Source organism: Dermacentor silvarum, chromosome 5 (genome assembly GCF_013339745.2).
Source record: "Dermacentor silvarum isolate Dsil-2018 chromosome 5, BIME_Dsil_1.4, whole genome shotgun sequence".
NCBI classification, from domain to species: domain Eukaryota; kingdom Metazoa; phylum Arthropoda; class Arachnida; order Ixodida; family Ixodidae; genus Dermacentor; species Dermacentor silvarum.
This window is the reverse complement of record NC_051158.1, coordinates 166,554,256-166,581,154: the sequence shown is the minus strand read 5'-3', so window position 1 is coordinate 166,581,154 and position 26,899 is coordinate 166,554,256. Positions and strand designations below refer to the sequence as shown.

At 48.5% G+C, this 26,899-nt stretch overlaps 2 protein-coding genes and 1 long non-coding RNA gene across 44 annotated transcripts in view; 2 read left to right on the top strand and 1 right to left on the bottom strand.

Moving 5' to 3' along the window:
• Positions 1-12,097: 12,097 nt before the first annotated feature.
• The window catches only part of LOC119454535 (gastrula zinc finger protein XlCGF7.1), a 455,522-nt gene continuing 440,720 nt past the window's right edge, over positions 12,098-26,899 (bottom strand). For 10 of the 42 annotated variants that reach the window (XM_049667011.1, XM_049667012.1, XM_049667007.1 and 7 more), the window contains one exon: positions 21,586-23,566. In XM_049667011.1, coding sequence (XP_049522968.1) covers positions 22,827-23,566 — 740 coding nt within the window. In that variant the 3' untranslated portion in view covers positions 21,586-22,826. Of the gene's footprint in view, positions 13,490-20,293; positions 23,567-26,899 lie in introns of those variants that run through there. The other 32 variants (XM_049667028.1, XM_049667026.1, XM_049667029.1 and 29 more) reach the window with 11 other exon arrangements.
• Positions 12,834-26,899, top strand: part of LOC125945276 (uncharacterized) — a 395,992-nt gene continuing 381,926 nt past the window's right edge. The window contains exon 1 of the long non-coding RNA XR_007466774.1: positions 12,834-12,848. This is a non-coding gene — a long non-coding RNA (uncharacterized LOC125945276). The remainder of the gene's footprint in view (positions 12,849-26,899) is intronic.
• Positions 13,504-26,899, top strand: part of LOC125945271 (uncharacterized) — a 194,612-nt gene continuing 181,216 nt past the window's right edge. Inside the window, exon 1 of the mRNA XM_049667041.1 lies at positions 13,504-14,686. Coding sequence (XP_049522998.1) covers positions 14,111-14,686 — 576 coding nt within the window. The 5' untranslated portion in view covers positions 13,504-14,110. The remainder of the gene's footprint in view (positions 14,687-26,899) is intronic.

Below are 26,899 nucleotides of genomic sequence, written 5' to 3'. Positions count from 1 at the left end.
ACAAAATGTTGCCACTTGGTTCCATTGAAATACCACTTTGCGTCCTAATAACCTTTGGAAAGTGAGACTCATCACAGAGACAACAGCACCGGTGTCCACTAACGCCAATGTAGACACACCATCAACGAGGACTTTCACTTTGTTCTTCAACATAAACACAGGCGGAGGCATATCTTTCAGCAGCGAATCTCCAGCGACCTCACCTCCATTGGCCGCGCTCTCTAGTTTTCCGGCGGTGGTGATCTTGAACGACGCCGTGGTGAAGGAGACCGGTGCAATCGAGGAACAGGAGGTGGCGTCACGCTACGATCGGAGGCAGGTGAGCGGTTCCGTAAGCTTCCTTGCCAAAAGTTGCTGCTAGAAGGCGATCGCGACATAGGAGGCCATTGGGCGTTGGGGGCGGGGGCAGCAAGTTGATCGTACGGATACCTTTGGCGTTGAGGACAAAAACGGGATATATGGCCAAGGACGCCGCAGACGTAGCATGTCGGAAGCGGACGGCTTCTGCGGTAGTCTTCAGAGCTGTCAGACACGTCTGCACGCCTAGGATGAATGACTGGGTCGTAACGCGGAGCATTGCCAGTGGTGGGGCGTCCAGAGGAACGTGCGTAACGAGGGTGAGGTTCAAATCGGGTATCCGAAGAGTAGTGGCCTCTCGATGCCGGTGCGTGTCGGTACTCTGACACATTCGCGACGCTGACCGACGGTTGCCATCCATTCAAAGGTGGTGAAGTCGCCGGGGCTTGCGAAAAGGAGGCATCTGAGACATCAGGCAGGCGACGTGTCGTCTCGGTGTGCCTGTCTAGCTCTTCGCGGACGATCTGTCGTATGGTCGACGCCAAGTCAAATGAAGAGCTCATATCGATGCTGGCCACAGTGGTAACATTGGCCAATCGACCAAACTTTGGCGTTATTCGGCGCATCTTCAGCGCCTCGAACGTACGGCAGTGCTTCATGACATCAGACACTGAAGCGAGACTGTCCTTGCCGATCAGAAAATTGTAGACATCCTCTGCTATGCCCTTGAGCAGGTGCCCGACCTTGTCTTCCTCGGACATTCTTGCGTTAGCTTGCTTGCACAATTTCAAGATCTCTTCAATGTAGGCAGTGCAAGTCTCCCCTGGTAGCTGTGCTCTCTGTGCCAGGGTATGCTCTGCGCGTTTCTTTTTTGCGTCCGAGTCGCCAAAGCATTCCTTTAGGTCATGAACGAAACGTTTCCACGTTGTTAATAATTCTTCGTGGTTCTCAAACCACATCAGGGCAGTGTCAGTGAGAGCGAAGATAACGTTGTTTAGTTGGTCGGTGGTGTTCCAGCCGTTCGACTTGCTTACCCGTTGGTAATGTCTGAGCCATTCTTCTACATCTTCACCTGCTCTCCCGGCGAAAACCCGAGGTTCTCGGTAGTAGCGCCACGTACCAGCAGGCATTGATCCCGGAGCGGCAGGTATCGGTCCCCGAGCGTCTCCTTCGTTGGTCATGTTAACAGGCGCAGGGGGTAGTCCGGCGAGGCGACGACTCCGGCGAAGAATAAGTGGCTCCGGGTCCGTCGTTACTTGAAGTACCCAGCACCTCCACCAAAAACTGTTACGACGCGCGACAAACGGTATTTATTGAACAGGCCTCAGGGCGAGCCTCCGACGAGCAAGAAGAGTTCTCTTCTTCGTCTTCTCCGCTAACACTCCTCCTCTTCTACTAATGCGGCTACATTGACTGTAATAATATACACATATATATACATATATATATATATATATATATATATATATATATATATAATTATAAAGAACGGAGACAGAGACACAGCACCCGTTCACTCGGCCGGCTGTTCTTGTCTTGTCGGCTGTTCTCTCCTCGTCGTCTTTCTCTTCCAGAGCCCACCTTGCGAGCGCTCGCGGCCAAGTTCACTTCGTCTTTACACTCGGCCACGCTGCAACTGAGTTAACGGCGCGCTTGCAACAAAGAAACTTGTCCAGGGTGTGAGGTCGTCGTTGGTGAGCCATCCAGCACGCAACTAGCTTCTCTGGTGGGCGGCACTGGCTGTTGCGCGCTGGTCGCAGGCCTTGCCGACTGTTGTTGGAAAAAGATGACCACACATTGTCCGATAATGTAGACCGGGACATATTGAGCAGCACGGGTGCCAGGGCCATCGGCTCCGCTTTGTTGCGGTGGCCACCATGCCTTGGGCGCCGCACTGACTCTGAATGGCGCACCTTCACTCCTGCGTGGATGTTGCGCTTAACGGCGATAGCACCGATAGGGGCAGCAGGGGTGTTCTCGGAAACAGGGGACCTTGGTAATGGGTCGTTCTGGCAAATGGTCTTGTCGGCCGCTGACGCTTGTTTGAACGCCAAACCTTGATATCCTGTAGCAGGAACCGGAACTGAATGACGGCCACCGCCACTGCCGCTGGAACCACGAGGTGTTGGCGTTGGTTGCAGCTGAACTCTAGAAGACACCGAAGTGCTGCCGCTGTTCCCTTGATGCGGTGGTGGCCCCGGGCAACAGACATCCCACAGTGAAGGCTGCCCCGTGATGCCCGGTACAAGTGAAACTTCCGAAGACGAGGACAACGACGGTACTGGGCAGAGGAGGCACTGGCCAGAGGGCTTGGCGTGTGCCGGAGTGGGGCTTTTGTTGCGCTGCTCCTCGGCCCTCAGCAGCTGCAGATCCACAGCGGATGGGTCCGTGTCCCAAGGGTCGGCGTACTGCTGATTGCCCGCATCGTCGCCGCATGCGTCTGCTTCCACCGCCGCTGCGGATGCAGCTTCATCTGCTGTCTTGAAGGCCATGCTGCCGAGTACGCTATGGAAAGCGGAAGACGCCGGCGTGGAGATGCTCGAACCGGAGGTCTGCGATTGATGCGGTGGCGGCTGAGGGATCGACTCGTTGCCGCTGTTGCTGAACCATTGGTTCTCGGCCGCGATCTTCGACGACGGCGAGCCGCAGCTAATGCTCCGGTATGTAGGGGCAGTGCAGGCATAAGGGAGCGGGCGGAAAGCAGCTACAAGAGCTGCACTCCATTCAAGCCAGGACCCCTGCTTGATGCAGTCATACTTGTCCCAAGCCTTGGCGGCACCGCAAAGACGATTTGCCGCAACCTGCCATCTTTTTTGGTCTGGCCAAGCATGACGGTCACCCATGGCATTGATAGCGCGAATCCAAGGGATGACGTCATCTTCAAAGCCGCGAAACGTCGGTATTTGTATGAAATCCGGCTGCTGGAAGTCGCAGCGTATCATCTCCGCCCGGCTACCTGTCCATCGGCCCAAGGAACCAGGGCCGGTGTCCACGGACAGTGGGGTCGTTGTGGTTGTCGCGGCAGCCGGTTCTACCACAAAGGAAACATCAACGGCATACCTTGGTGGCTGAGGAGTCGAAGTAGTTCTCATGAGGATAGGAGGAAGGAAAAGAAGAAGATCGAGAGACACTGGCTGCTGCGTGTTGTTGCTGGTCAGCTGTCTTGACCGCACTAAATCTACTTGTGTATATATTGTAAATACATCCAGTGTATACTCCCAACATCCCCGTAACTCGCTACAATTCTTGCGGTCTTCCGAAAAGCCGGCCTTCAGCTGAACTCCACGAAATGTCAATTCGGGCGCCGTCAGATTACCGTGTTGGGACATCTCGTTAAAGCAACCGGTGTACAACCAGATCCGGATAAACTTCGCGCCGTTCGCAGTTTCCCTGTGCCTCGTTCTGCTTCCGACTTGCGCTGCTTCGTCGGCCTGTGTTCTTACTTTCGGCGTTTCGTCAAAAACTTCGCCGACGTTGCTCGCCCTTTGACAGATTTTCTCAAGAAGGATACGCCTTTCTCATGGGGCCCGGAGCAGGCTCATGCGTTCGCCGCTCTCATCGGTTTTCTGACCACCCCTCCCATACTTGCCCACTTTGATCCATCTGCACCGACCGAAGTCCACACTGACGCCCGCGGCCACGGCATCGGTGCTGTTCTCGCCCAGCAGCAGAATGGTACCGAGTGCGTGATAGCTTACGCCAGCCGCCTGCTGTCACCATCTGAGAGGAATTACTCCATCACCGAGCGTGAGTGCTTTGCTTTAGTGTGGGCTGTCGCCAAGTTCCGGCCATATTTGTACGGCCGCACGTTTTCGGTCATTACAGACCATCATGCCCTCTGCTGGCTGTCTTGCCTCCGGCACCCGACAGGACGGCTTGGTCGCTGGGCTTTGCGGCTCCAGGAATTTTCTTTTATTGTCATCTAAGTGTGGACGTCTGCACAAGGACGCTGACTGCCTCTCTCGTCATTCCGTGTATCCTCCTGATCCTGTTGCACATGATCCGGAGACCTGCGTGTTGGCTTTCACTGACATGTGCGACATGCGCGCTGAACAACATCGCGACGAGTCCTTGCAGGCCATCATCACCTGAGTGCAATCTGGCAGCACCGACGGCCCGTGCCGCATGTTTGTGCTGCACGACGGCATCCTCTACCGCCGCGCAATATCAACCCTGAAGGCCCCGAGTTTCTCCTTGTCCTTCCTCGTCATCTACGATCCGTCGTTCTCGAACAGCTTCACGATGCACCAACGGCGGGACACCTTGGAGTTTTGCGCACATACGACCGCGTACGACGGTTCTTCTGGCCGGGACTCTACCGCTCTGTGCGTCGTTATGTCGCAACTTGCGAATTGTGTCAGCGCCGGAAAAAACCTCCCCTGCCACCTGTCGGACGACTCCATCCAATTGAAGTTCCCTCCGAACCTTCCTATCGCGTAGGCCTTGACCTGCTTGGCCCTTTTCCGACGACGACTCGAGGGAATAAGTGGATCGCCGTCGCTACCGATTACGCGACACGCTATACGATAACCAAGGCGTCGCCGACTAGTTGCGCAACTGACGTCGCAGATTTTCTCCTCCATGACGTCATCTTCCACCACAGTGCACCTCGACAGTTACTTACCGACCGCGGCCGCTCGTTCTTGTCCCGAGTTGTTGACGACCTCCTCCGCTCTTGTGCCACAGAGCATAAGCTGTTCACCGCCTACCACTCACAAACGAACGGTCTTACGGAACGTCTCAACCGAACACTCACAGAGATGATGTCGATGTACGTCTCCGATGATCACCGCGACTGAGACGACACGCTGGCCTACGTGAGGAGGAATAAACTTTATATGTCCAATGGTTATGGCTGTTGGTGCCCGGGGCTAGGCTGCCAGGGGTCCATCGCCGGAGAAAAATCTGTCTAGATCCTCGGCAATAGCCCTGGCCCGCTGTACGGCCCACTCCTGGTCCTCGAGTGCCTCGCTGAGGAGGGCGGCTTGCCATCTCTCTGTGAGGCGCCCGCCTTCAGAGGATCCTGATGTTGTCTTCTGCCTTCCTCTTGGTGCTTCTTGCTCATGGCGTTGACATTCCCTAAGCATATGGGCCATATCAGCCCGTTCGTGGTCGCACCAGGGGCAGCCGGGCGATGGGTGCCGCGCGGGCCAGAGGCGGTGCAGGTTGTAGGGGTTGGTGAAAGTGCCTGTCTGCAACCGCCTCAGGTCGACTGCCTGGGACCTGTCCAGCCGCCCGTGGGGTTGTGGATATTTCTTACGTTCTTTCTTGTAGTGACCAAGAACCTCTCGGTATGAGGCCGAAAACTCCTTGATGTCGCGGTTGGCGTCCCCGTGGCCCCCATCTCCGTCCGCCGCAATTTGGGTTGTGTTGGTAACTCCTCCGTTGGGGGCCCGCACAACAACGGCGGCGGCTGCCCTCTGGGGGATCGCGTCGCGGCGGGTAAGCTGCCTCGCGACGAGATGGGCGCGCTCGTTGTGGTTGGGCGGAATGCCGGTGTCTCTTCGGCCGTTGGTATTGTTGTTGTCGTTGTTGTCGCGGCTGTTGTCTTTGGTGGTGCCAAGCTCCCCGACGTGCGCGGGGAACCATCTGAGGGCTTTGTTCGTAATCGTGCCGGACACGAAGTCCCCGACTCTGGCGTTGAGCATGCGCGCCACATCCGCGGACACCCAACCTTTTGTGTAGTTCCGGATAGCTGATTTGGAGTCGCTAATGATCAGGCTATCCTCCGTACTTCCGTGGAGTACCGCGAGGGCTATAGCCATCTCCTCCGCTGCCTCGGCCGACGGCAGCTTCGCCGATGCCGTGACTCGTATCCTTCCCTTCGTATCTACGACTGCCATGGAGAAGGCGGGCGCCGACGGCATCGGCCGGCCGTGTCGTTGATGTTGGCGCTTTTGCTGCTGCCGTTTTTGTCGTAGTAGTATTAGTGATGGTGGTGTTGGCATCCCCGGTTCGTCTCGCACATTCTGTTGTAGTGGCGGTGGTGGTCGTCGTCCCTCTTCACCACCAACGCTAACGGCGGGCCGCGGGTACCTGGCTGCATCGACGAAGAGGACGCCTTCTCGTCTTCCGTGCTCCTCGAGGATTGCTACCGCCCCGCGTTTACGTCGTTGCACGTCATGCACCGGGTGCATGTTGTTCGGCATGTTTTCCGTCTGTATGGCGTCCCTGACTTCCGGTAAAAGCGTTTCCTTCAGTCCCCGTGCCTCGTGATATCGAATCCCGAGCAGGTCGAGGATTCGTCTTCCCGTTCTGGTGCCCGACAGCGTCTCCAGCTGCGCGATTCTCTGCGCCTCGGCGACCTCCTCGAGCGTGTTGTGCACGCCCAGCTCGAGGAGCCTGTGGGTTGGCGTGTACTGGGGTACCCCCAGGGCGGTTTTGAACGCCCTGCGGATCGTCACGTTCAGCTTGTCGGTTTCGCTCCTGTTCCAGTCGGCGTACGCGGCGGAAGGTGTCCGAAGGTGGAAGCCTGTATCAAGTGCAAGCAAATCGGACATCGGCCGGATGTGTGCCCGGTCGTGTGCGTTCCAACTTGTGAGAAGTGCGGGGAGGTTAGCCCCGACGCGAACCATACCTGCAACCATAAATGTGTGGTCTGTGCGGGAGACCACGCCACCGGCTCGGCGCAGTGTCCGCAGCGCTACAAGCCCAAGAAGACCCCTCCTCCTCCAAAGAAGAAGAAATCCGATACCAAGAAATCACGCAAGGAGCCGCCACCACCTCTGAAAGGGAAAGAACACTGGCCGGCGCTACCGACACCATCAACCTCACAATCAGGACCAGCGCACAGCCAGGTGAGCTGGGCTGGGGTAGCTTCTCGCGGCTCCTCACTTCCCAACTTCCCTCCCAACCTGACAAACACCAATCAATTTTTCTCACTAGCTCAAGAAAACGCAATGTTAAGAGCCAAAATAGCCCAGATCGAAGCTCAAATCCAATCGCTTAACTCCCCTATCCCTAGTACGTCCAATGCATCAGAAGACATGGAAGTTTCTAACAATACACAGGCGAGCCCTGTGGTGGCGCCTCCCCCTCGAAATACGGCAGGACCTCCGCCCACCAAGCGCAGGAGCTCCGACGAGGCCGAAATTCTCTTAGACGCAGACGCCTACATGGATCTGAACGACAGAATCACAGATCTTGAAACCAAAACTGGTCAGAGATTCCTTGCCCTAGAGACGCGCATTACGCACCTCGAGACTCGCATGACAAATATTGAGAGCAAAATTGACGAACTCAAAAACATGATTGCTGCGATCATCCCCCTCATTCCAACACTGAATAATGGCCAAAACAAATAAAAGCAAAGATTTAATTATCTGGCAATGGAACTGCCAGGGGTACAAAAAGAAATAAGCTAATTTCCAACACTATGTAGCCAATAGCCCAACCCCACCGGCGGTAATAGCATTACAAGAAGTTCACTGTGCAGTGAAACTACCGGGATATAATACTCACCAGTCGCATCGCTCTGCTGCAGGGTCGTACACGGCATTCCTTACACGACACCTCACAGTAACACATGCCAAATTTGACGGGGTCGACATAGAACACGACTTCATTAAAATTCTTCCACAATCTCACAGAATTCCTACCATATCAATTCTCAATGTTTACAGCAAACCGAAAGACAAAAAACACAAATTTGACACTCTCTTTGTTTCTGCCCGCAAGGAAGCTGGCCGTCACCCGTTAGTAATTGTGGGTGACTTTAATGCACCGCATCAGGCCTGGGGGTACAGAACCAGCACTCCCAAGGGTAGGGGATTATGGGAACTCATTCAAGACTCGCACCTTACCGTACATAATAATATACATACACCGACGAGACTCGGTAATAGTGTCGCCATGGATACGACACCTGACCTTACGCTCTCCCTTCGTGCCAGAAATGTAGATTGGCTCAGATTAGACGAGAACCTAGGTAGCGATCATTATATTGTTCCAACCTCCCTTAGCTTTCAACACAAGCCATTTCGTAGCACACAACTCAGTATCACAGACTGGGCTAAATTTCGTGAATACAGGGGAGGGCAGATGTCAGGCGACATTCTTGACATAGAACAATGGGTTGATCAGTTAAAGGACGATGCGCTCAGATATACCACTACCCTGCCTGAGGAGGCACAGATGCAAGAAATTGACGCGAAACTCCTTCACATGTGGACGGCGAAGAGCTCGCTCTTACGAAGGTGGAGAGGACAACGCTATAATAGGAAACTCAGATGCCGGATAGCGAAGCTGGACCTGGAAATCCAGGACTATGCTGAGCAACTGGCTCAACAGCAATGGGGACAAAAGTGTGAAAGTCTTAGTGGGAGACTGAGCAATAAGCGGACGTGGCAACTATTGAGGCATCTTCTTGATCCGACTGAATCTAAAACTGTACATGGTCATCAGATCAATAAAATACTGCACGAGCGAAAAGACGATCTTGGAAGCTTTTTCCAAGAGTTACGTGATAAGCACCTCCCCTCACAGACAAAAGCTCCCCACGTAAATTACACAGGATCCCGCAACCCAGAACTGGACGCCCCGATTACGGAGGCTGAGGTTGCACACGCAATGGCCAATCTCAAAACAACATCGGCGTCAGGGCCAGATCAGGTCTCTAATAAAATGCTTCGTAACCTCGACAGGCAAGCCGTTGCTGCACTCACAAAATACTTTAACGAATGCTTGGAGACGGGAACCCTCCCTAAGCAATGGCGAGACGCCAGGGTAATCTTTATTCCGAAACCAGGCAAGCCCACTAACCCCGATAACTTACGCCCCATCTCCCTTACGTCATGCCTAGGCAAATTGCTAGAACACGTTATTCTCTACCGACTAACGGCGTACGTGGAGGAGGCAGGAATCTTTCCGACCGAAATGATTGGCTTTCGTAAGCACTTATCTACCCAGGATATCATGCTCCAACTTCAGAAGGATATAATTAGGCAGAGTCCAGGTCTCGACACCAAAGCTGTGCTCGCACTTGACCTTTGTGGGGCTTTCAATAACGTTAGCCATGCAACCATATTGAGGGAACTTAATGGACTAGACATTGGAGAGCGTACTTATAAGTACATCTCCAACTTTCTCAAAGATAGAACAGCCACGATTCACATGGGTACAGAACACTCTTCGGAATTCAACCTGGGCAGCTTTGGAACGCCCCAAGGTTCAGTGCTATCCCCCTTCCTCTTTAACGTCGCGATGCTAAACATCGCTCGCGAACTTCAGGCAATCCCAAATATATCCTTTGCCCTCTATGCGGACGACATCACCATATGGACCAGGGGCGGCAGTTCGGACGCCGAGCTGCAGGAACTCTTGCAGAAAGCCACGGACCGGGTCAACGAATGCGCGCAGCAGCTCAACCTGACGTGTGCTCCAACCAAATCAGAGCTCCTGCTTCTCCCCTCACACAAAGGAGCCGAAAAACATATGACTCCAATTCATATCACCGTAGATGGCACTCCCATTCCTATCGTTGATAACATTCGGATCTTAGGTCTCACCATACAGAAAAATAGGCAAAACACAACTATAATTCAGAGGCTTAGGCAATCTGTTGATCAGACAATTAGACTAATTGGCAGAGTATCAAACAAGAGAGGGGGCCTGCGAGAAAGAGAACTACTCCAACTCGTTCAAGCTTTCGTAATCCCTCACATAACATATACTGTGCCCTACCTCACTCTCACTAAACAGGAAGAGGAGGAAATCAATACACTTATCCACAAGGTTCACAAATTTGCCCTAGGGTTACCCATGAGAACATCTACTGAACGATTTCTTGCCACTGGGGCGCATAACACAGTCTCAGAGTTAATTGAAGCCCACCTCAATGCACAGTATTACAGACTCGCAAAATCCACTACCGGAAGATGCATACTTCACAGCCTTGATATTAACCCTCCCTTCCAATCTACACGCAAAATTCCTCTGCGGAGTGAGCATCGAGCCAAATTGTATGTACCACCGCTTCCTCGGAACATGCATCCACAATATAAGCACATGCGGAGAGTGGCTCGTGTGTGAGCGTTGCACCGCCACTACGATAAACTACCCGGCACACTATACGTAGACGCCGCAGAATACCCCTCAAACCCCCATAAGTTCGCTATCACGGCAGTCACTCCACAAGGCCAGCTGGTGGCAGCGGCCTCTGTATGCACCTCTTTCTCAGAGGAGGCAGAAGAGGCAGCCATAGCGCTGGCTCTCACTATCCCCTCAGCCGCCACTATCATCAGCGATTCTAAATCAGCCGTGTACGACTATGGAGCCGGGTGTATCGGCAGACTGGCTGGAATCATCGCATGCAAATCAGTAGTTCAATCAGAAGTTACACTCGTTTGGGCTCCTGCACACGAGGGTCTGCCAGGCAACGAAGCCGCCCATGCTTGTGCCCGAGGTTTCACGAACCGGACACAGACAACACAAGGGGAGGCTGAGGCCGGCGCCTCGCGTGAAAGACTCATCACATATCACGACATCTGCCAACACTACATGTCATCTCGACGCACTTTACCCCCTCTCACTCGTCCCCACTCGAGGGAATTGGAAATCTCATGGAGACAACTGCAGACACACGCCATCACTACTCCGTCACTCCTGAATAAACTATACCCCGATCAATTTCTCGATCCCGGCTGCTCTCGTTGCACAGCCCCTTATGCTAACTATAACCACATACTTCTAGAATGCCCCGACCACCCCCCTCCCCCCCGCCTTAAGAGTGTGGAGCTGTGGGGGGCTGCCCTAGGCAGCTCCGAGCCTGGTCTGCAGGACGACGTCCTGCGCTGGGCCTTGGAGGTGATGGGGCTCTACCACGAGTAGATGTCTCTGTCGCCGCCCACCCCCGAAGATCCTGCAGGGTTTTAATCCTGACAAATAAAGTTGTTCATTCATTCATTCATAAAACAACGTGCACATCCTGTCGCACCTTATGAACCACTGTTTACTAAAAGCACAAATGGAGCATGAGGAACAAATGAGTTTGCTCGCATACACAGGGCTCTTCGGAAAGCGCAAATGATCACTGTACAGCGAGGAAAGTGTACCTTTCTCAGCACTGTATACAGCCTCCTCCACGACACATATTCTCATATATTATGTCTATACTATGCCCACGGTGATGAAATTTATTGTACTCTTGCTTCAATTTAGAGTTTATTTGTGCACAAGTAATGTTTCAAGTATTTGAAGGCTATTACAAAAATATATTTACGAAGTGCCTATTCGAAAGCTTCAAATATTTGCGCACCCTTAATCAAAACTGTCAATTCTTGCATTTATCTGTAATAATTTTGCTGTTGAACCTACATATGAGAAACAGGCACAACTGCAATTCAGAAAGAATTTTTCCGAACACTGAGAAACAGTATTGGCCCAATTTCTTGCCTTCTGTGCAATAATGTTTTATACAGTGCAGGTGTTATTGTGGGCTTCATTCAAAATGTAAATTTTATAATACAAATATTTCTACAGATATCTGTCACAGTAGTGCTTACAGTAAAGCCGATACATTAGTTGATATAAAATGTAGGAAGGAAATAGGGATGGGAGACTTGACATTTGACTCAAGAGATAATTACACATGCATATCTGTTATAACGAGTGCCTTCTGTGCTAATAATGAACTTCCAACTGCCATCACTCAATTTCTCTTCCACAATGCTAATATCACTACATTGCATGCTATCATGCGAGTACTAAAATACCAAAGACAATGAATACTCATTTGTACACAATGAATACATTGCATGCTGTCATGTCATGCGAGTACTAAAATACCAAAGACAATGAATACTCATTAAACACAGGCATTTATTTGATGGTCTGATCAAACACAGTGGCAAGAAACCTTATTAAACAATCACTTGCTCTGAACAAGTACTTACGTGTAAAAAAAAGGTGGAAATAGAATAAGACCAACAGAGTCTGCAGGATGAACCACATATACCAGAGGCAACAAGTACATGAATGAGCCTAACAGAGCAAGTTCATATGCACCACAAAAGAATACTAAAAAAATTTGAAGAACTTAAAAAGCAGATCATTCAGACAAATGTAGTGTAATAATAAGCATTACAATCCATTACACTGAACATACATATTTTGTAGATGCGTACAAACAGTAACATTTGAGATTTAGTCAAACAGTGCAACAAAGGAATCAAATTGAATCAAATATTGAATAATTTTCTAATAATAAACAGTCACAATATTAGAAAATTCAAATATAACAAAGCAAATGGCCGATTTTATCGACTTCGTTATATATTTAGCTTTAATGTATTTTGAATTTCTTTCTGAGCAATAACTTGGCCTTGTGTGGGTTAGATTTCACAATTTCTTTTTCTCTTTGTTTTATGATATGCTGAGAATAGATCTAGAGCAAATATGGTGACCCGAAAAAAGTGTTCCAAGGCCCCTTTAAGAGCATATGGAGACCATTGTGCTACCAGATGCAGCAGAACACCATACAGTACGCTACAAGTCTGTAGATTCCTAATTCAAACTAGTTCAACATGGCTGTTGATTTATTCCACAATATCATGGTGCTGTGTTCTCATATGTCTGTTCAAGCCATCAGACCGCGCAAAGGACTTGGAACAGACAGCACAACGGTATGGTCGGTCACATGTATGAATGCTGCGCAGGTGTTTCGTCAAGCCACCTTTCAGCGAGAAGCTCAGAGGGCATGAAGGGCATTGAAATGGCTTCTCTCCTGTGTGGGTGCGCAGGTGTTCAGTAAGCGCATACTTTTGTAAGAATCTCTGAAGGCATGTAGGGCACTGATATGGCTTCTCGCCTGTATGGATGCGCAGGTGTAGCTTCATCCCAGACTGACGCGAGAAGCTCTGAGGGCATGAAGGGCACTGAAATGGCTTCTCGCCGGTGTGGGTGCGCAGGTGGTTGTTCAGGTTGGTCTTTAGCGAGAAGCACTGAGAGCAGACACGACACATATATGGACGCTGGCCAGTATGAATGAACAGGTGCCTGTTTAGGGTGTTCCTTCTTGCAAAGCTCTGAAGGCACACATGGCATTTAAACAGACGCTCGCTAGTATGGGCCTTGGCGTGTTCTTCCAGACGAACCAGTTTATCAGTCTTATAATCACAGAGACGACATCGGTGGAGGCATCCCTGGTGTGAGTTGTCATCGCTGGCTGTTGATGGAGAAATACAAGGCCTCGATACTGCACAAATAAAACAAAAGTAGCATTTATTATGAAACGCATAAAAGAACACTGATACTGAAGTAAATGAGCATTCTATTTCTTATCTGGGAGGTCTTGAGAGTGATTGCAGGCGTGATAGGACAAAGGAAGCCTAGTGTTCAGTTTTTAATTTACTCAATATTTCTGTATTCGAATGCTTTATGACCCTGTTTGTGTAGTCTGTGCAAAAATAGTGGATAGGAGCAACCAGGAGTGTGCCAAACCAGTAGGAAGACAAGGAAGCGGAAGCAATCAAGAGCACGCACACGGATTGGGCAGATTTTGCCTCAATGTTGGAATATACGGTCGTCTCCGCCTCACGTCTGCAGACCAGTTATTTCGCTACATTGTTGGTGTCGCGAAATCCGGGATCCGCACCTTCGGAGGCATCCCTTCACATCACGAACATGGCAAACTCGGACTAGATGCGGAAGAAGCACGGGGTCATCAGACCTGGTGTCACGCGAGCGCTAGCACTCTTAACGAACCCGCTGCAGCAACTGGATCCCGATGCCTCTCAAGTTACCAGCCACATGAATTACCTCACAGACAAGGAGGCAGTACTGTTGAGGTTTGACGACGTCATTCTTGCAGCAGGGGATGAAGAAAACATCAACCAGGAAAATCGAAGCGGTGCACGAATACAACAAAAAGATTCTCTACGGCATGTCACGCGTGAAGTTCTGGTTGCAACAGCGTGAGAGGACCACCAGAATGCACGCTGAAGCAGCTGGACCCAGGTCGAACAACTTCGACCATCCGAGGTCCGGCAACGCAGCAGCAGCAACAGCACCAAGAGTATTCCCTCCTCGCGGGCATGGTCGTGGTGGGCACCTCCTACAAGGCGACCACAGCGACATCCTACTGGCAGAAATAGCAGCAGCTGCAGGTGCCCGACGACTCGTAAGTCGTGTACCAACCACCGCAGCCGAGCAACGAGTTTTCCAGCAGGTCGGGTCATGCGCAATGTGGCGGTATATGTGTCCCAAGATTGACTGCCTGCCAAACAGAATGACCACCTGTGCCGGTGGTGATGGCCACCATGAGTCCAGCAACCACCAGGACGACGGGTTCACGCATCAGGGCCAGCTGCAGTCCTTCCTCGCGTACCAGCACCAGGCGCACCAGCAACAGCAGAAGTGGGACCGGGACAGCTACCTGCCTTACCAGGATGGGGTGCCGGGCACCAAAGGACAGAGCTACGGCAACGCTCCCACCTACAGAAGGCAGCACTGCATCGCTGGACGGGGTGGATGGTGGGAGCACCTTGTTCGCCTTGAAGCGATCTCTGGGACGCAGCAGCGCCAACGTGGAAGCACTGACAACTGCGAGGTCAAAGCAGTGATTAACAGTAGACCACTAAGATATCTCGAGAGTGAACCTGATGAGCTCGAGCCATTAACCCCGTCGCATTTCCTGCTGGGAAAACGCAGCCTTTCACTACGGCAACACATTTCCGCCTGGGAGTTTCCGACCGCGGTAGACTTGCAACGCAAGGCTTGTCATCGCCAGCATCTAAGAGACGAACTTTGGAAGAGATGGAGGCGAGCATACCTGCTACTGCTACGGACAGCACATAACCACCCAATCTGCCCCTCAGAGAAAGCTACAGATTGGTGAAGTAGTACTGCTGCTAGACAACAACACACCCGCAACATACTGGAAGTTAGGCAGAGTGATCAATTTACTGCCAGGAAGAAATGGCATAGTTTGCGCTTGCTCCGTGCGTCTCGCTAATGGTTCAACTGTGAATCACTCGGTGCAACTTTGCACCCTCGAAGCATCCGCTTGATGTTGGCCCCCCAAGAGGATGTGGAAAAATAATGGATCGCAGCAACCAGGTGCGTGCTGGACCGCTAGGAAGACGAGGAACCGGAAGGGATCAAGGGCACCTGCACGGCCAGGGATCGGACAGTTTTCGCTACATAGTCCACCCATATTCTCACCAAAGAATAACTTTTCAGAACGGTAATATATTACGAAGCGAGAGAATGTGGAGTGTGGATATATTCACAGATTTCAACCACCCTTATAAAACTGTCGAAAAGCTTCGACCCAGCTAGCTCTCTCTAATCCTCAATGAGGACTTGAGGTTTGGTGGCCAAATTTGGCACTTGATAAAGTTATGATTCGCTGGCACAACAAACTCATCTCATATAAGACTTCATCAGTGGGTTTCTCCTTGTTGATCACATTCCAAACTTTGGCAACATTTTCATAGCTTGAGATAGTAAAAGTGCAGCAAGGACATACCGCATTTTTCTGCGTATTACCTGCCAACACATACAGCCCACATCCCCTTTCATAACAGCACTGAAAGAAAATAGGCGTGTATAACCAGCGGAAATAACTGCATACATCACTCAAATGTTCACAAGAACAGTCTCCATTTGGAGATAAATGACTCATCCATGCTGTATCTTTGGCCAGTGGCTCTAAATCCCCCTTTTCAGTGATGCTGCTCATCGTGACAAAAGTTCTACTTAGCCGGTGCCGTGTGCATTATTCGCTAACTGCTATACGCAAAATGGTGACTCGTAATGAGGAGGTGAAGGACAAACCATGAAGGTGGGGAGTAGGGAGCTTCAACACACAGGAGTGGAAGGAGGGTGGGGTTCCCAAGGAGGTAACGAAAGTTGGAGCATGCGCTGCGCTGCCGTGACCCCACAACTCAAATAGAAATTCCTGTCATCTGCACCCCAACTTTACTGCTAAATTTGTTGTTTTTTGGATGTGTGTTATACACACAAAAATTGGTAGGTTCTTTTTGAGTGACATCGCGACATTCTTCATCCGAGAAAACTACTTGCCGACCTGGGCGTTACGCAGTGTCGTCCTTACAGACTTAACAAAGTACGACATCTTTAGTTGCAGTTTTGCTCAAAGTGAAACAATTTGACATGCACTCTGCTCCTTGTGCTCTGCCATCACAAAATTGTGGCAAACGATTGCTGGAACTGACCAGAAATGGTCCAGCCAGACCAGCAGAATGCAAATTCACACACTGATACATAACGGTATAGCCTAACATAATCTAAACAGCTGGATGCATAACAAGGCTGGCAAGTGTGCAAAATGTTAGTTTCTGGTTACATTTGGGTCCACCTAGTGCTTGGTTTTTGCAAAGCATAGCTAAGCGGTGAATCTTCACATGAAGGAATACCACATGAACATGGTGGCTGGAATACACTGCACTCTCATTACAACAAATGACACTGTAAACAAAGCCAGCCATAGCTACATACTAAAATGGTGCAGTGCTTTGTTAAGTCGTATTGGCTGTCCTGTGAAGCGATTTTAGAGTTAAGTCTATAACAACATATGGTCACATTTATGCTCCCTGCATACCTGCAAACTCTCCTAAATATTTTATGAACATTGTGTCAAGTATTACGAAAAATAAGTTCAGTTCGAGAAAACATTTAAAGGCGCTCAAGAAAGAGGCAGTGCCGAATGACAAGAAATGCACATAAAAAGGTGATTGTGACAGTACCTGTGTTGCTGTCTTGTGACAGCACTAGTCACCATATACTAGCAAGGTACTTGCCTCGAGCAAGATTATTTGGAGAAATTCCTGGTGCTAGTAAAGTCCTCAACAATGGTCTATGGAAAAGTCACTGATCTCAAGATTACGTGTTGCTTGTAAGTCTGAAGGTGAATTATTAACAAAGTGTGTACACATCCCATAAAAGGTGCTTGCTCAGGGAACACTTAAAGCGACCGAAAACTGCCCAGCAAGTGTCATGCTTTTCGAGGAAATGATAATACCATAGAATCGCACATGCTGTTTGCAGTTTAGGTAAGAATCCCAATTTTAAATTGGTAAAAAAAGTCACAAAAAACGGTTGGCTTTGTGATGGCCTTGTGGTACTAAGGCTGGACTATTACTGGGTGACGACCATAGATTAGTATAGATAGCGCTCCATACCTATTGTTCAAAATCACTTTCTTTATTGCATTTTATTCTAACTGTATGCCAATTGAAAGAAAGGTCACGCTTACAAGCAGTGTTATTTATGCAGCAACGAGTAGAAATGCAGAATCGTGGCAGCTCTAATTTCATGGCACCACACATTACGATGCTTGTCATGGTAGTTTTCATGAATCTAAGTTCTGATCGCACACTCAAAGTAAAGTAATTTGCTTGAGCTCCGCTCAGATTTTCAAGAAACTACATGCTTCCGAACGACAACATGCTGAACTATGTATAGTGTAAAAGTACAGTTAACCGTTCCGAGTGCTGTTTTGCGTTCTAGTTCAAAAGGTTACCATGGCTAAAAAAAAAATAATAATAAAACTTGGCTTAACTTGTATATGGCCAAAGCAGTTGGCTAGGGCCGCACTTATGTTTCTCACAAAAGCCCTCGTACGATTGCTATCACACTCACTTAATGTTTCCAATATAGGGATCGAGAAACACAATTGCAATTACAGATGGGAGAATTCTGATAAAAAATGCTCCATGACATTGCAGTATCCGACACTCGGAGCAGTAAGCTTTCCGTTGTCAAAAAGAAAAAATAGCTACCAGAAATATTGGTTGTCACCTTGCCATGACCGACAGCAGAACTTTTATGCATTTCAATATTCACAGGTTGGCAGGTATTTCCCTGGCACTAGAATGCCACTCAGCTTACTGCAGACACATTCAGAATTCTAGTTCCAGTTAAGTCACCTCTATCAGCTATACTGAAACGGCAAGTTTTTTTACATTGTTGTAATACAGTAGAACTCCACAGACACGTTTTTCGAGAGACCGCAAACGGCAACGTAACAGCCGGGAAAATCTAACAGTGAGGTAGGCCGCAAATCGCCACGGCAACGTCAGAAACAGCTCTGAATGGCTAACAGTTGAGTTATTAGACATCTTGGTGCTCATACCTCAATCGGGGACAGAGTGTGCATGTGTGCATAACTAAGGGAGGGACATACAATGTTCCAAGAAAGTGGTCAATTTCAACTTTGATATGCTTCACTGCAATGCTTTGCACATGCATCATCGCATAGCACAGCTCTATTGCGGCGAAGTTGAACAACGAGAAGTGTCAATTATGCAATGCATATGACCTTGCATATGACAGTATATGTAACAGGATGAAGGGTTCTTGTATAAGTGCGGACTACTCCCGGAAAGTTCGCAAAATTAGAAGGACGCTGTCGGCAAGAGCGGGGCTATTTCGTAGGTAACGTCTGTCAATTGTTGCAGAACACCATAAGGGCCAGAGTATCTCCAACGTAGTTTTTCAGAAAGGCCAACGCGCCGAGACGGGGACCAGAGAAGGACAATGTCACTCGTACTGAAGCAAGCATCCCGGTGCTGGGCGTCATACAACTTCTGCCGTGACTGCGACACAGAGAGGCGAAGACGGGCAATGTGACGTGCCTATTCTGCAAGTCGGTGACATCCGTAGGGCAACTGGTCGGAAGAGGTCTTGTGATAGCGTAACGGGTCACATAATCTGTAGCAACTGCAATCCATTTATTGCAAGCGGTGGAGAGAGGGAAGGTGCCGAGAAGGTCGAGGCTAGGCCGTTATGTCAATAGGCCTGGTAGGCTCCTGCTGGGCTCCCCATCTGGAGGAGCCCAGCTGGAGGAAGAGCTGGCCTTTTCCAGCGTTGGCACGACTCGCAGGCAGCGACATAACGGTGAACAGAACGGTAGAGACCGGGCCAGAAAAAGCGCCGCTGTACACGGTCACACATCGTGGAAAAACCAAGATGGCCACCTGTAGGGACATCATGCAGTTGCTCGAGTACGGTTGCCTGAAGATGTGCGGGAACGACGAGTAGTAGTTCCTGACCCTCGGGCTGCATGTTCCGGCGATAAGTGCCATTTACAATGATGAACAGAAGTGACTCGTCTGACAAGCCAAACTGCAGGCGGTTGATGAGATAGTTTAGCGACATGTCCCGCTGTTGCTTGTCACCAATGTGGCTGAAAGCGGAGAGCGCGAAATGGCCGGATGGTGTATCCTCCGTCGTAGCCTCGGGGCGATATGTATGCATTACATGGGACACACATACTAAACTCAACATTAACAAACTTGAGAGAATCCAAAGAAAGTTCGTACGCTTTATTTATTCTGACTACAAAGGTTTTGACTCCCCATCGGAATTAATGCCGGCTAACAACATTCCCTCTCGAACTAAGAAGACAGAAATACAGCCTAGATTTTCTACATCATCCAATCACCAGCCATCGACCCTTCAATATATGTATTCCCCCTGTCCACAAGACCTACACGGCACCATCGCCCCGATTCAATATCACCTATTAGGCTAGGATAGACAAGTAGAAGCTTTCCTTCTCTCCACGCACCATTCACGAATGAATTTCCCTTTCTGCACCATATCTACCGCATGATTTGCTACTGTATTTCTGATTATGCGCATGTGTAGGTATAGAGATGTAGTTTTGCAGTGTTTACTGTTTTTAAAATGCAGATTTTTTTTTACATTGTCTTTTTTGTATAAGAAAAACATGTTTACAATTTACAAAAAGATGGGCTAAAGAACGAAAAGACGTGCTACCGTTGCTAGGCGACACTTACGTGGGCGAGCCATGCGCTCACAAAACCTGATCCGTCATCGTCTCCTGAAAAATTCTCTCCTGGTTTCTTTTTTTTGGGGAGGGGGGGGCGCTGTCTTAGGTTTTGCAAACCTTTCCGGTGCGCCGCCCCCATTTTACTCCTTGTCATCTGCTAGCCTACTGTTTCAGCTGCCACGAAGGTTACACGGCAATCTAGGAATTGCCAGATTTCGGAACATTAATTTGTAGTACTGAGGCATTATTAACATTACACACAATCATTATTCTGAAAACTTCGGTATTCTGAAGTTTGTAATAATGAAATATTTTTACATTGAAGCCATAAGTGAGCAGGGAATTTATGAAAAGTTCGTTACTCTGAAGTTTGTTAATGTGATGTTTGTAGTAACAAGGTTTCACTGTGTGAATTACCTCGAAAGCTCAACATATCCGAGCATACGGTAACACTTGTGTAACAGAATACCATGCAGCATACTGCACACATATGCATATTCTCAGTTCAGCTTTTACTCAATACATAGACACCCACATGTTCCTTGAGTTCATAAGTTACAAAAAAGCTTTGAAAGAAGAACGTGCACTGAAATGGTCACTTGCTCTTGTGTTGGTGCCGGTGCCTCTTCACGTGGCTGTAACATCAAGAAGTCTGAAGGCGTAAGTGGCACCAGAACGACTGCGTGGATGTGGAGGTAATCCTTAGGTGTGTAACTTGCCAAGAAGCAAAGATGTCTCACACGTTTATTTATTGAATGCAGGTACATTGTTGCCCAGTGTAGATCAAAACTAGAGATGGGCAAAAGTAATTTGTCAGTCTGACGTGAATCTAATAGTGCCAGAAGTGAATCAAGTTAAATGTAGAATACAGTTTGAATAGCTTTAGAAAAACGAACAGCTATTACCAAAATATGTATAAAACAACGTGCACATCCTGTCGCACCTTATGAACCACTGTTTACTAAAAGCACAAATGGAGCATGAGGAACAAATAAGGAGTTTGCTCGCATACACAGGGCTCTTCGGAAAGCGCAAATGATCACTGTACAGCGAGGAAAGTCTACCTCCCTCAGCAACGTATAAAGCCTCCTCCACGGTGCATGTGCTCATATTTTAACGCGTAAGCGTTAAGGACCCGTGTCGCAGGAAATCCGGTGTCGGCAACCAGCGTGCGACGCGGGTGGCAGAGAAAATCATCCCCAACCCCGAGCGCGCAGGCCCTGCACGTGGTGCAAGATTTTGGTGAACAAAAATTGAATTTCTCAGTGAAATCTGTCAGGAAAATGGTAAAGTACGACTTTACCATTCGGCGTCGAATTCGACGACGGATTGTAATTTGAATGTACGAGAAAACCTAATTCTGCTACGAGGAAACTCAAACACAAACCTCCAAATGCCTTTACCAGCATTTCTACCAGACCTACAGCCGCGCTTTGCGATGCGAACGGGTCCCTATAACGCTATCGCGATCTACTCTTAAATGCGAAGCTTAAGCGTCCTCCAATTTATGTCTATACTATGGCCATGGTGATGAAATTTACAGTAATTTTGCTTCAATTTGAAGTTTATTAGTGCACAAGTAATGTTTCAAGTTACATATGAGAGACTGGCACAACTGCATTTCAAAAAGAATCTTTCTGAACACTGAAAAACAGGATTGGCCCAATTTCTTGCTTTCTGTGCAATAATGTTTTATACAGTCATGTGAGGTTGATTCAAAATGTAAACTTTATTCAAATGTTTCTACAGTTATCTGTCACACTAGTGCTTACAGAAATGCCGATACATTAGTTGATATAAAATGTAGGAATTAATACGGAATGGGGGACATGACATTTGTCTGAAGTATCAAGTTACTCATGCTTATATGTTATAAGAAGTGCCTTCTGTGCTAATAATGAACTTCCAACAGCCATCACTCAACTTCTCTAGGACAATGCTAATATCACTACATTGCATGCTGTCATGAGAGTACTAAAATACCAAAAACAGACAACGAATACTGATAAAACACAGGCATTTATTTGATGGTCGCATCAAACACAGTGGCAAGCAACCTTATTAAACAATCAATTGTTCTAAAGAAGTACTTAAAGAAAAAAAAAAGGTGCAAGTAGAATAAGATCAAAAGAGTCTTGCAGGATGAACCAGATATATCAGAACCTAGAGGCAATAAGTACATGAATGAGCCTATCAGAACAAGTTCATATGTACGAAAAAAAAAACAATACTGAAAAAAAATGAGAATTGTAAATTTCTTTTCAATGCTGCAAACAAAATTAAAAAGCAGATCATTCAGACATCGTTAGTGGAATAATAAGCAATAGAATGTGTTACACTTAACATGCATAATTTGTAGGGGTGTCCAAACAGTAATTTTTTAGATTTAATCAAACAGTGCAACAGAGAACTGAATTGAATAAAAAATAGAATACGTTTCGAATAATGAACAGTCACAATATAACAAAATTCCGATATAAGAATGCAAATTGCCGACTTTACGGGCTTTGTTACATCGAGGTTTAACTGTATGTTGAATTGTTTCTGGCTTAGTATGGGTCGATTTTCATAATTTTGATTGCTCTTTGTTTTATATGCTGAGAATAGATGTAGAGCAAATATGGTGACCCCCCCGCCAAAAAAAAAAAAGTGTTACAGGTTCCCTTTAAGAGCATATGGAGACACTTGTGCTACCTGATGCAGCAGAACACCATAATTATGCTACACACCCGTAGATTCTCAATTCAGACTCTAGTTCACCACAGCTGTTTTCCTACTCTACAGTATCACGGTGTTTTGTCCTCTTATGTCTGCTCAACACATCACACCGTGCAAAGGACCTGGAGCAGATGGCGCAACGGTATGGTCGGTCACCTGTATGAATGCGCATGTGTTTCGTCAAGCCACCTTTCAGCGAGAAGCTCCGAGGGCATGAAGGGCATTGAAATGGCTTCTCGCCTGTGTGGGTGCGCAGGTGTTCCGTAACGGCGTACTTTTGTGCAAATCTCTGAAGGCATGAAGGGCACTGATATGGCTTCTCACCTGTATGGATGCGTAGGTGTAGCTTCATCATTGACTGACGCGAGAAGCTCTGAGGGCATGAAGGGCATTGAAATGGCTTCTCGCCTGTGTGGCAGCGCAGGTGTTCCTTAAGCCTTGTATTATTCGAGAAGCTTTGAGGGCATGAAGGGCACTGAAGTGGCTTCTCCCCTGTGTGTGTGCGCAGGTGTACTTTCAGCTGCGCCTTTAGTGAGAAGCACTGAGAGCACACATGGCATATGAACGGACGCTGGCCAGTATGGACAAACAGGTGCCTGTTTAGGGAACGCCTTCTTGAAAAGCTATGAAGGCACAAATGGCATTTAAACAGACGCTCGCCAGTATGGACCCTGCCGTGTTCTTCCAGACGAACCAGTTTATCAGTCTCATAATCACAGAGACGACATCGGTGGAGGCATCCCTGCTGTGAGTTGTCATCGCTGGCTGTTGATGGAGAAATAGAAGGCCTCGATACTGCACAAATAAAACAAAAGTGGCATTTATTATGAAACGTGAAAAAAGACAGATACTAAAGTAAAAGCTTTCTTTTCTTTTTCTTATTTGGGAGGCCTTGAGGGTGATTGTCTAGTGGACGCCTATTGGTTCCTTTTCATTTGCTCAATATTTCTGTATTTGAATGCTTTATGACCCTGCTTGTGAAGTCCACCCATATTTTCACCAAGAAATAATTTTTCAAATAGGTAAAGTATTGCAAAGCGAGAGAATGTGGAGTGTGAAGATATTCACAGACTTCAGCAACCGTTGTAAAATTGTATCAGAAAGCTTCGACCCAGTTTGCTCTCTGACCCTCGAAGAGCACTCGAGGTTAGTGGCCATATTTGGCACTTGGATAAACTTGTTATGATTGACTGGCATGACAAACTTATCTCATAAGAGTGGGTTGATCACTCTTATTGTCAATCACATGCTTGTTGATCAAATGCTGAACTTTGGCAACACTTTGATAGCTTGAAAAGGACATACCGAATTTTTCCCGCCATTACCTGCCAACACATACAGCCCACATCCCCTTTCGGAACAGCACCGAAACAAAGAAGATAGGCGTGTATAACCCGCAGAAATAACTGCATACAACTCAAACGTTTACAAAAACACTCTTTATTTGGAGATAAATGACTCGTCCATGTCGTACCTTTGGCCAGTGGCTTTAATCCCCCTTTTCAGTGATGCTGCTGGGCCATTGAAAGCAGCTCATCGTGACCAAAGTTCTACTTTGCCGGTGCTGTGTGCATTATTCGCTAACTGCTAAACGCAAAATGGTGGCCCGTAATGAGGAGAATAAGGAACCATGAAGGTGGGGAGAAGGGAGCTTCAACACACAGGGGTGGAAGGAGTGTGGGGTTCCCAAGGAGATAACGAAAGTTGGAGCGCTACGCTGCCATGACACCACAACTCAATTAGAAATTCCTGTAATCTGCACCCCAACTTAACTGTTAAACTTCTTGTTTATTTGGGTGCATGACCCAAAAAGCGGCAGCTTCTTGTTGAGTGACATCTCTACATTCTTCATTCGAGAAAACTACTTGCCGACCTGGGCATTAAGCAGTGTCGTCCTTACAGATTTAACAAAGTATGACAACATCTTTAGTTGTAGTTTTGCTCAAAGTGAAACAATTTGACATGCACTCTGCTCCTTGTGCTATGCCATGACAAAATTGTGGCAAATGATTACTGGAACTGACAAGAAATGGTCCAATCAGCCCTATCCCTTTGCAAAGCACAACGCAAATTAACACACTGGTACGTAACGGTATAGCCTAACATTACCTAAACAGCTGGATGCATAACAGGGCAGGCAAGTGTGCACAATGTTACTTTCTGGTTACATTTGGGTCCACCATAGTGCTTGGTTTTTGCAAAGCATAGTTGAGCGATGAGCACTTGCAATTTAGAGTTCAGTCTATAACAACATATGGCCACAGTTGTACTCCCTGCATACCTGCCATCTTTCCTGAATGTTTTGTTACGAAAGTTGTGTCAAGTTTTACGAAAAATGAGTTCAGTTCAAGAAAACCTTTAAAGGTGCTAAAGAAAGGGACAGTGCCAGATGACAAGAAATGCACATAAAAAGGTGATTGTGACAGTATCTGTGCTGGCGTTTTGTGACAGCACTTGTCGCCACATATTAGCGAGGTACAGTTAAACCTGGATATAACGAAATTGACAAATTCCCGAGAAACTTCGTGTTAAAGAGGATTTCGCTATATGCAGGTTCGGCACAAAAATTCGAAAAAGAAACGCTTATGAGTAAGCAAAAGGGTAACAGACGGCAGAGCTCACCCAAAACATTTAAAGGGTAACAGACGGCAGAGCTCACCCAAAACATTTATTTTGCAGTAAAACACTGTGTGATTTTGCTTCTTTTTTTCCTTTGGCAACATCAACTGGAAAACGAGAGTGCCAGCTTGGCCTGCTGCAGCAAGCAGCGGGATTAGGTTTGAATGAAGGGAGGGGGAAAGCTCACGCCCGCGGCGGCAAGATCGCCAGGTCGAGGGATGCAGGCCCGCCTCGCCCACGCTCGCACGCTCACACACGTGCACTTGCTCTCGCCTCGCAGTAGCCGTGATTTCGTGCGCCCCAAGCGCGACGCCGCCGCTTCGCATTTCGTCGCGGCTGAGAAGGTGCTTCCCGTTGCTGCTCGCGCAAAAATGACAAAATTTGGGGCGAAATCTCTAGGTTGTCGACGGCGAAAATTCATTATTTAGAGGGGGTCTCCCGCTGCCACTTCGTTACGTAGAGGTCTCAAACACATGTGCTTCTATAGAGTAATGGCGGGGAATAGGAAAAATTCGTTATATCCAGGAATTCGTTATATGGAGGTTCGTTATAAGCAGGTGTAACTGTACTTGCCTCGAGCAAGATTAAAAAGTTGCTGATGTGCAATGGCACCCTCTCTCATCAATTTGGGGTGCGGAGAAGATATGTTCTCTACTGACTCTGTAATGCGTCATAATTTCGTCGTAACATCTAGGTATGCCTGTGATGTTATTGGGTGCAGGATCACTCCAGAAAGAGATAGAAGCAGCACGCCGAAGCACAAACACACACCAGACTTGTATTGGACACGTAATACAATGAATGGCACACACGTAACAGTTCCCCAAAATACGCTCTAGAAGACATGCAGATATATATAGGCTAGTTAAATGCAGTCTGCCTACAGTTCATGTAGAAACAGGTCTCGCCATGTCGGAGACGTCGAGAAACCGGTGTCGGACAACAGGGTTGGCTCGCCTCGTGGAGCTCAGGTGGCCCTGCGCCACAGTCGATGTACCGGAGCCTCCGCGTGCCCGGTTACCCGATGGCGGGGTTTGTGTTCCGGAGAACACTGCTGCAGCCCACCAAGTCACGTCCACAGCTGGCGAGGTAGCCCCGTGGCCGCTCACCCGAACGCTCGATCAGCCAGGCTCAGGACCGCTAGCCCTCCTGGACCAGTTGCCCAGCGGAAGAACTGGACGAGGTAACCCTGTGACCGCTCACCCGAACGCTCGAACAGCCAGGCTCAGGACCGCCAGCCCTCCTGGACCAGTTGCCCAGCGGAAGACCTTGACGATGTGGCCTCTCAGCTGGTACTAGCTGTGATTGGGGTGCAGACGTAGTGACGCGGGCGGCGATAGCTCCTATGGGCCGGACGCCCAGCGAGGAAGCCCCTGTGCCTTCGAACGCCGAACCTCGCGCACCGCTCACGCCACGGGCCACGCTCCCTCGAGCCATGCTTTTTGAGGCGCCACTGTCGACGTTCACCAGTCGGTGTCGATGATGATGATGACGACCTTAAAGTACATA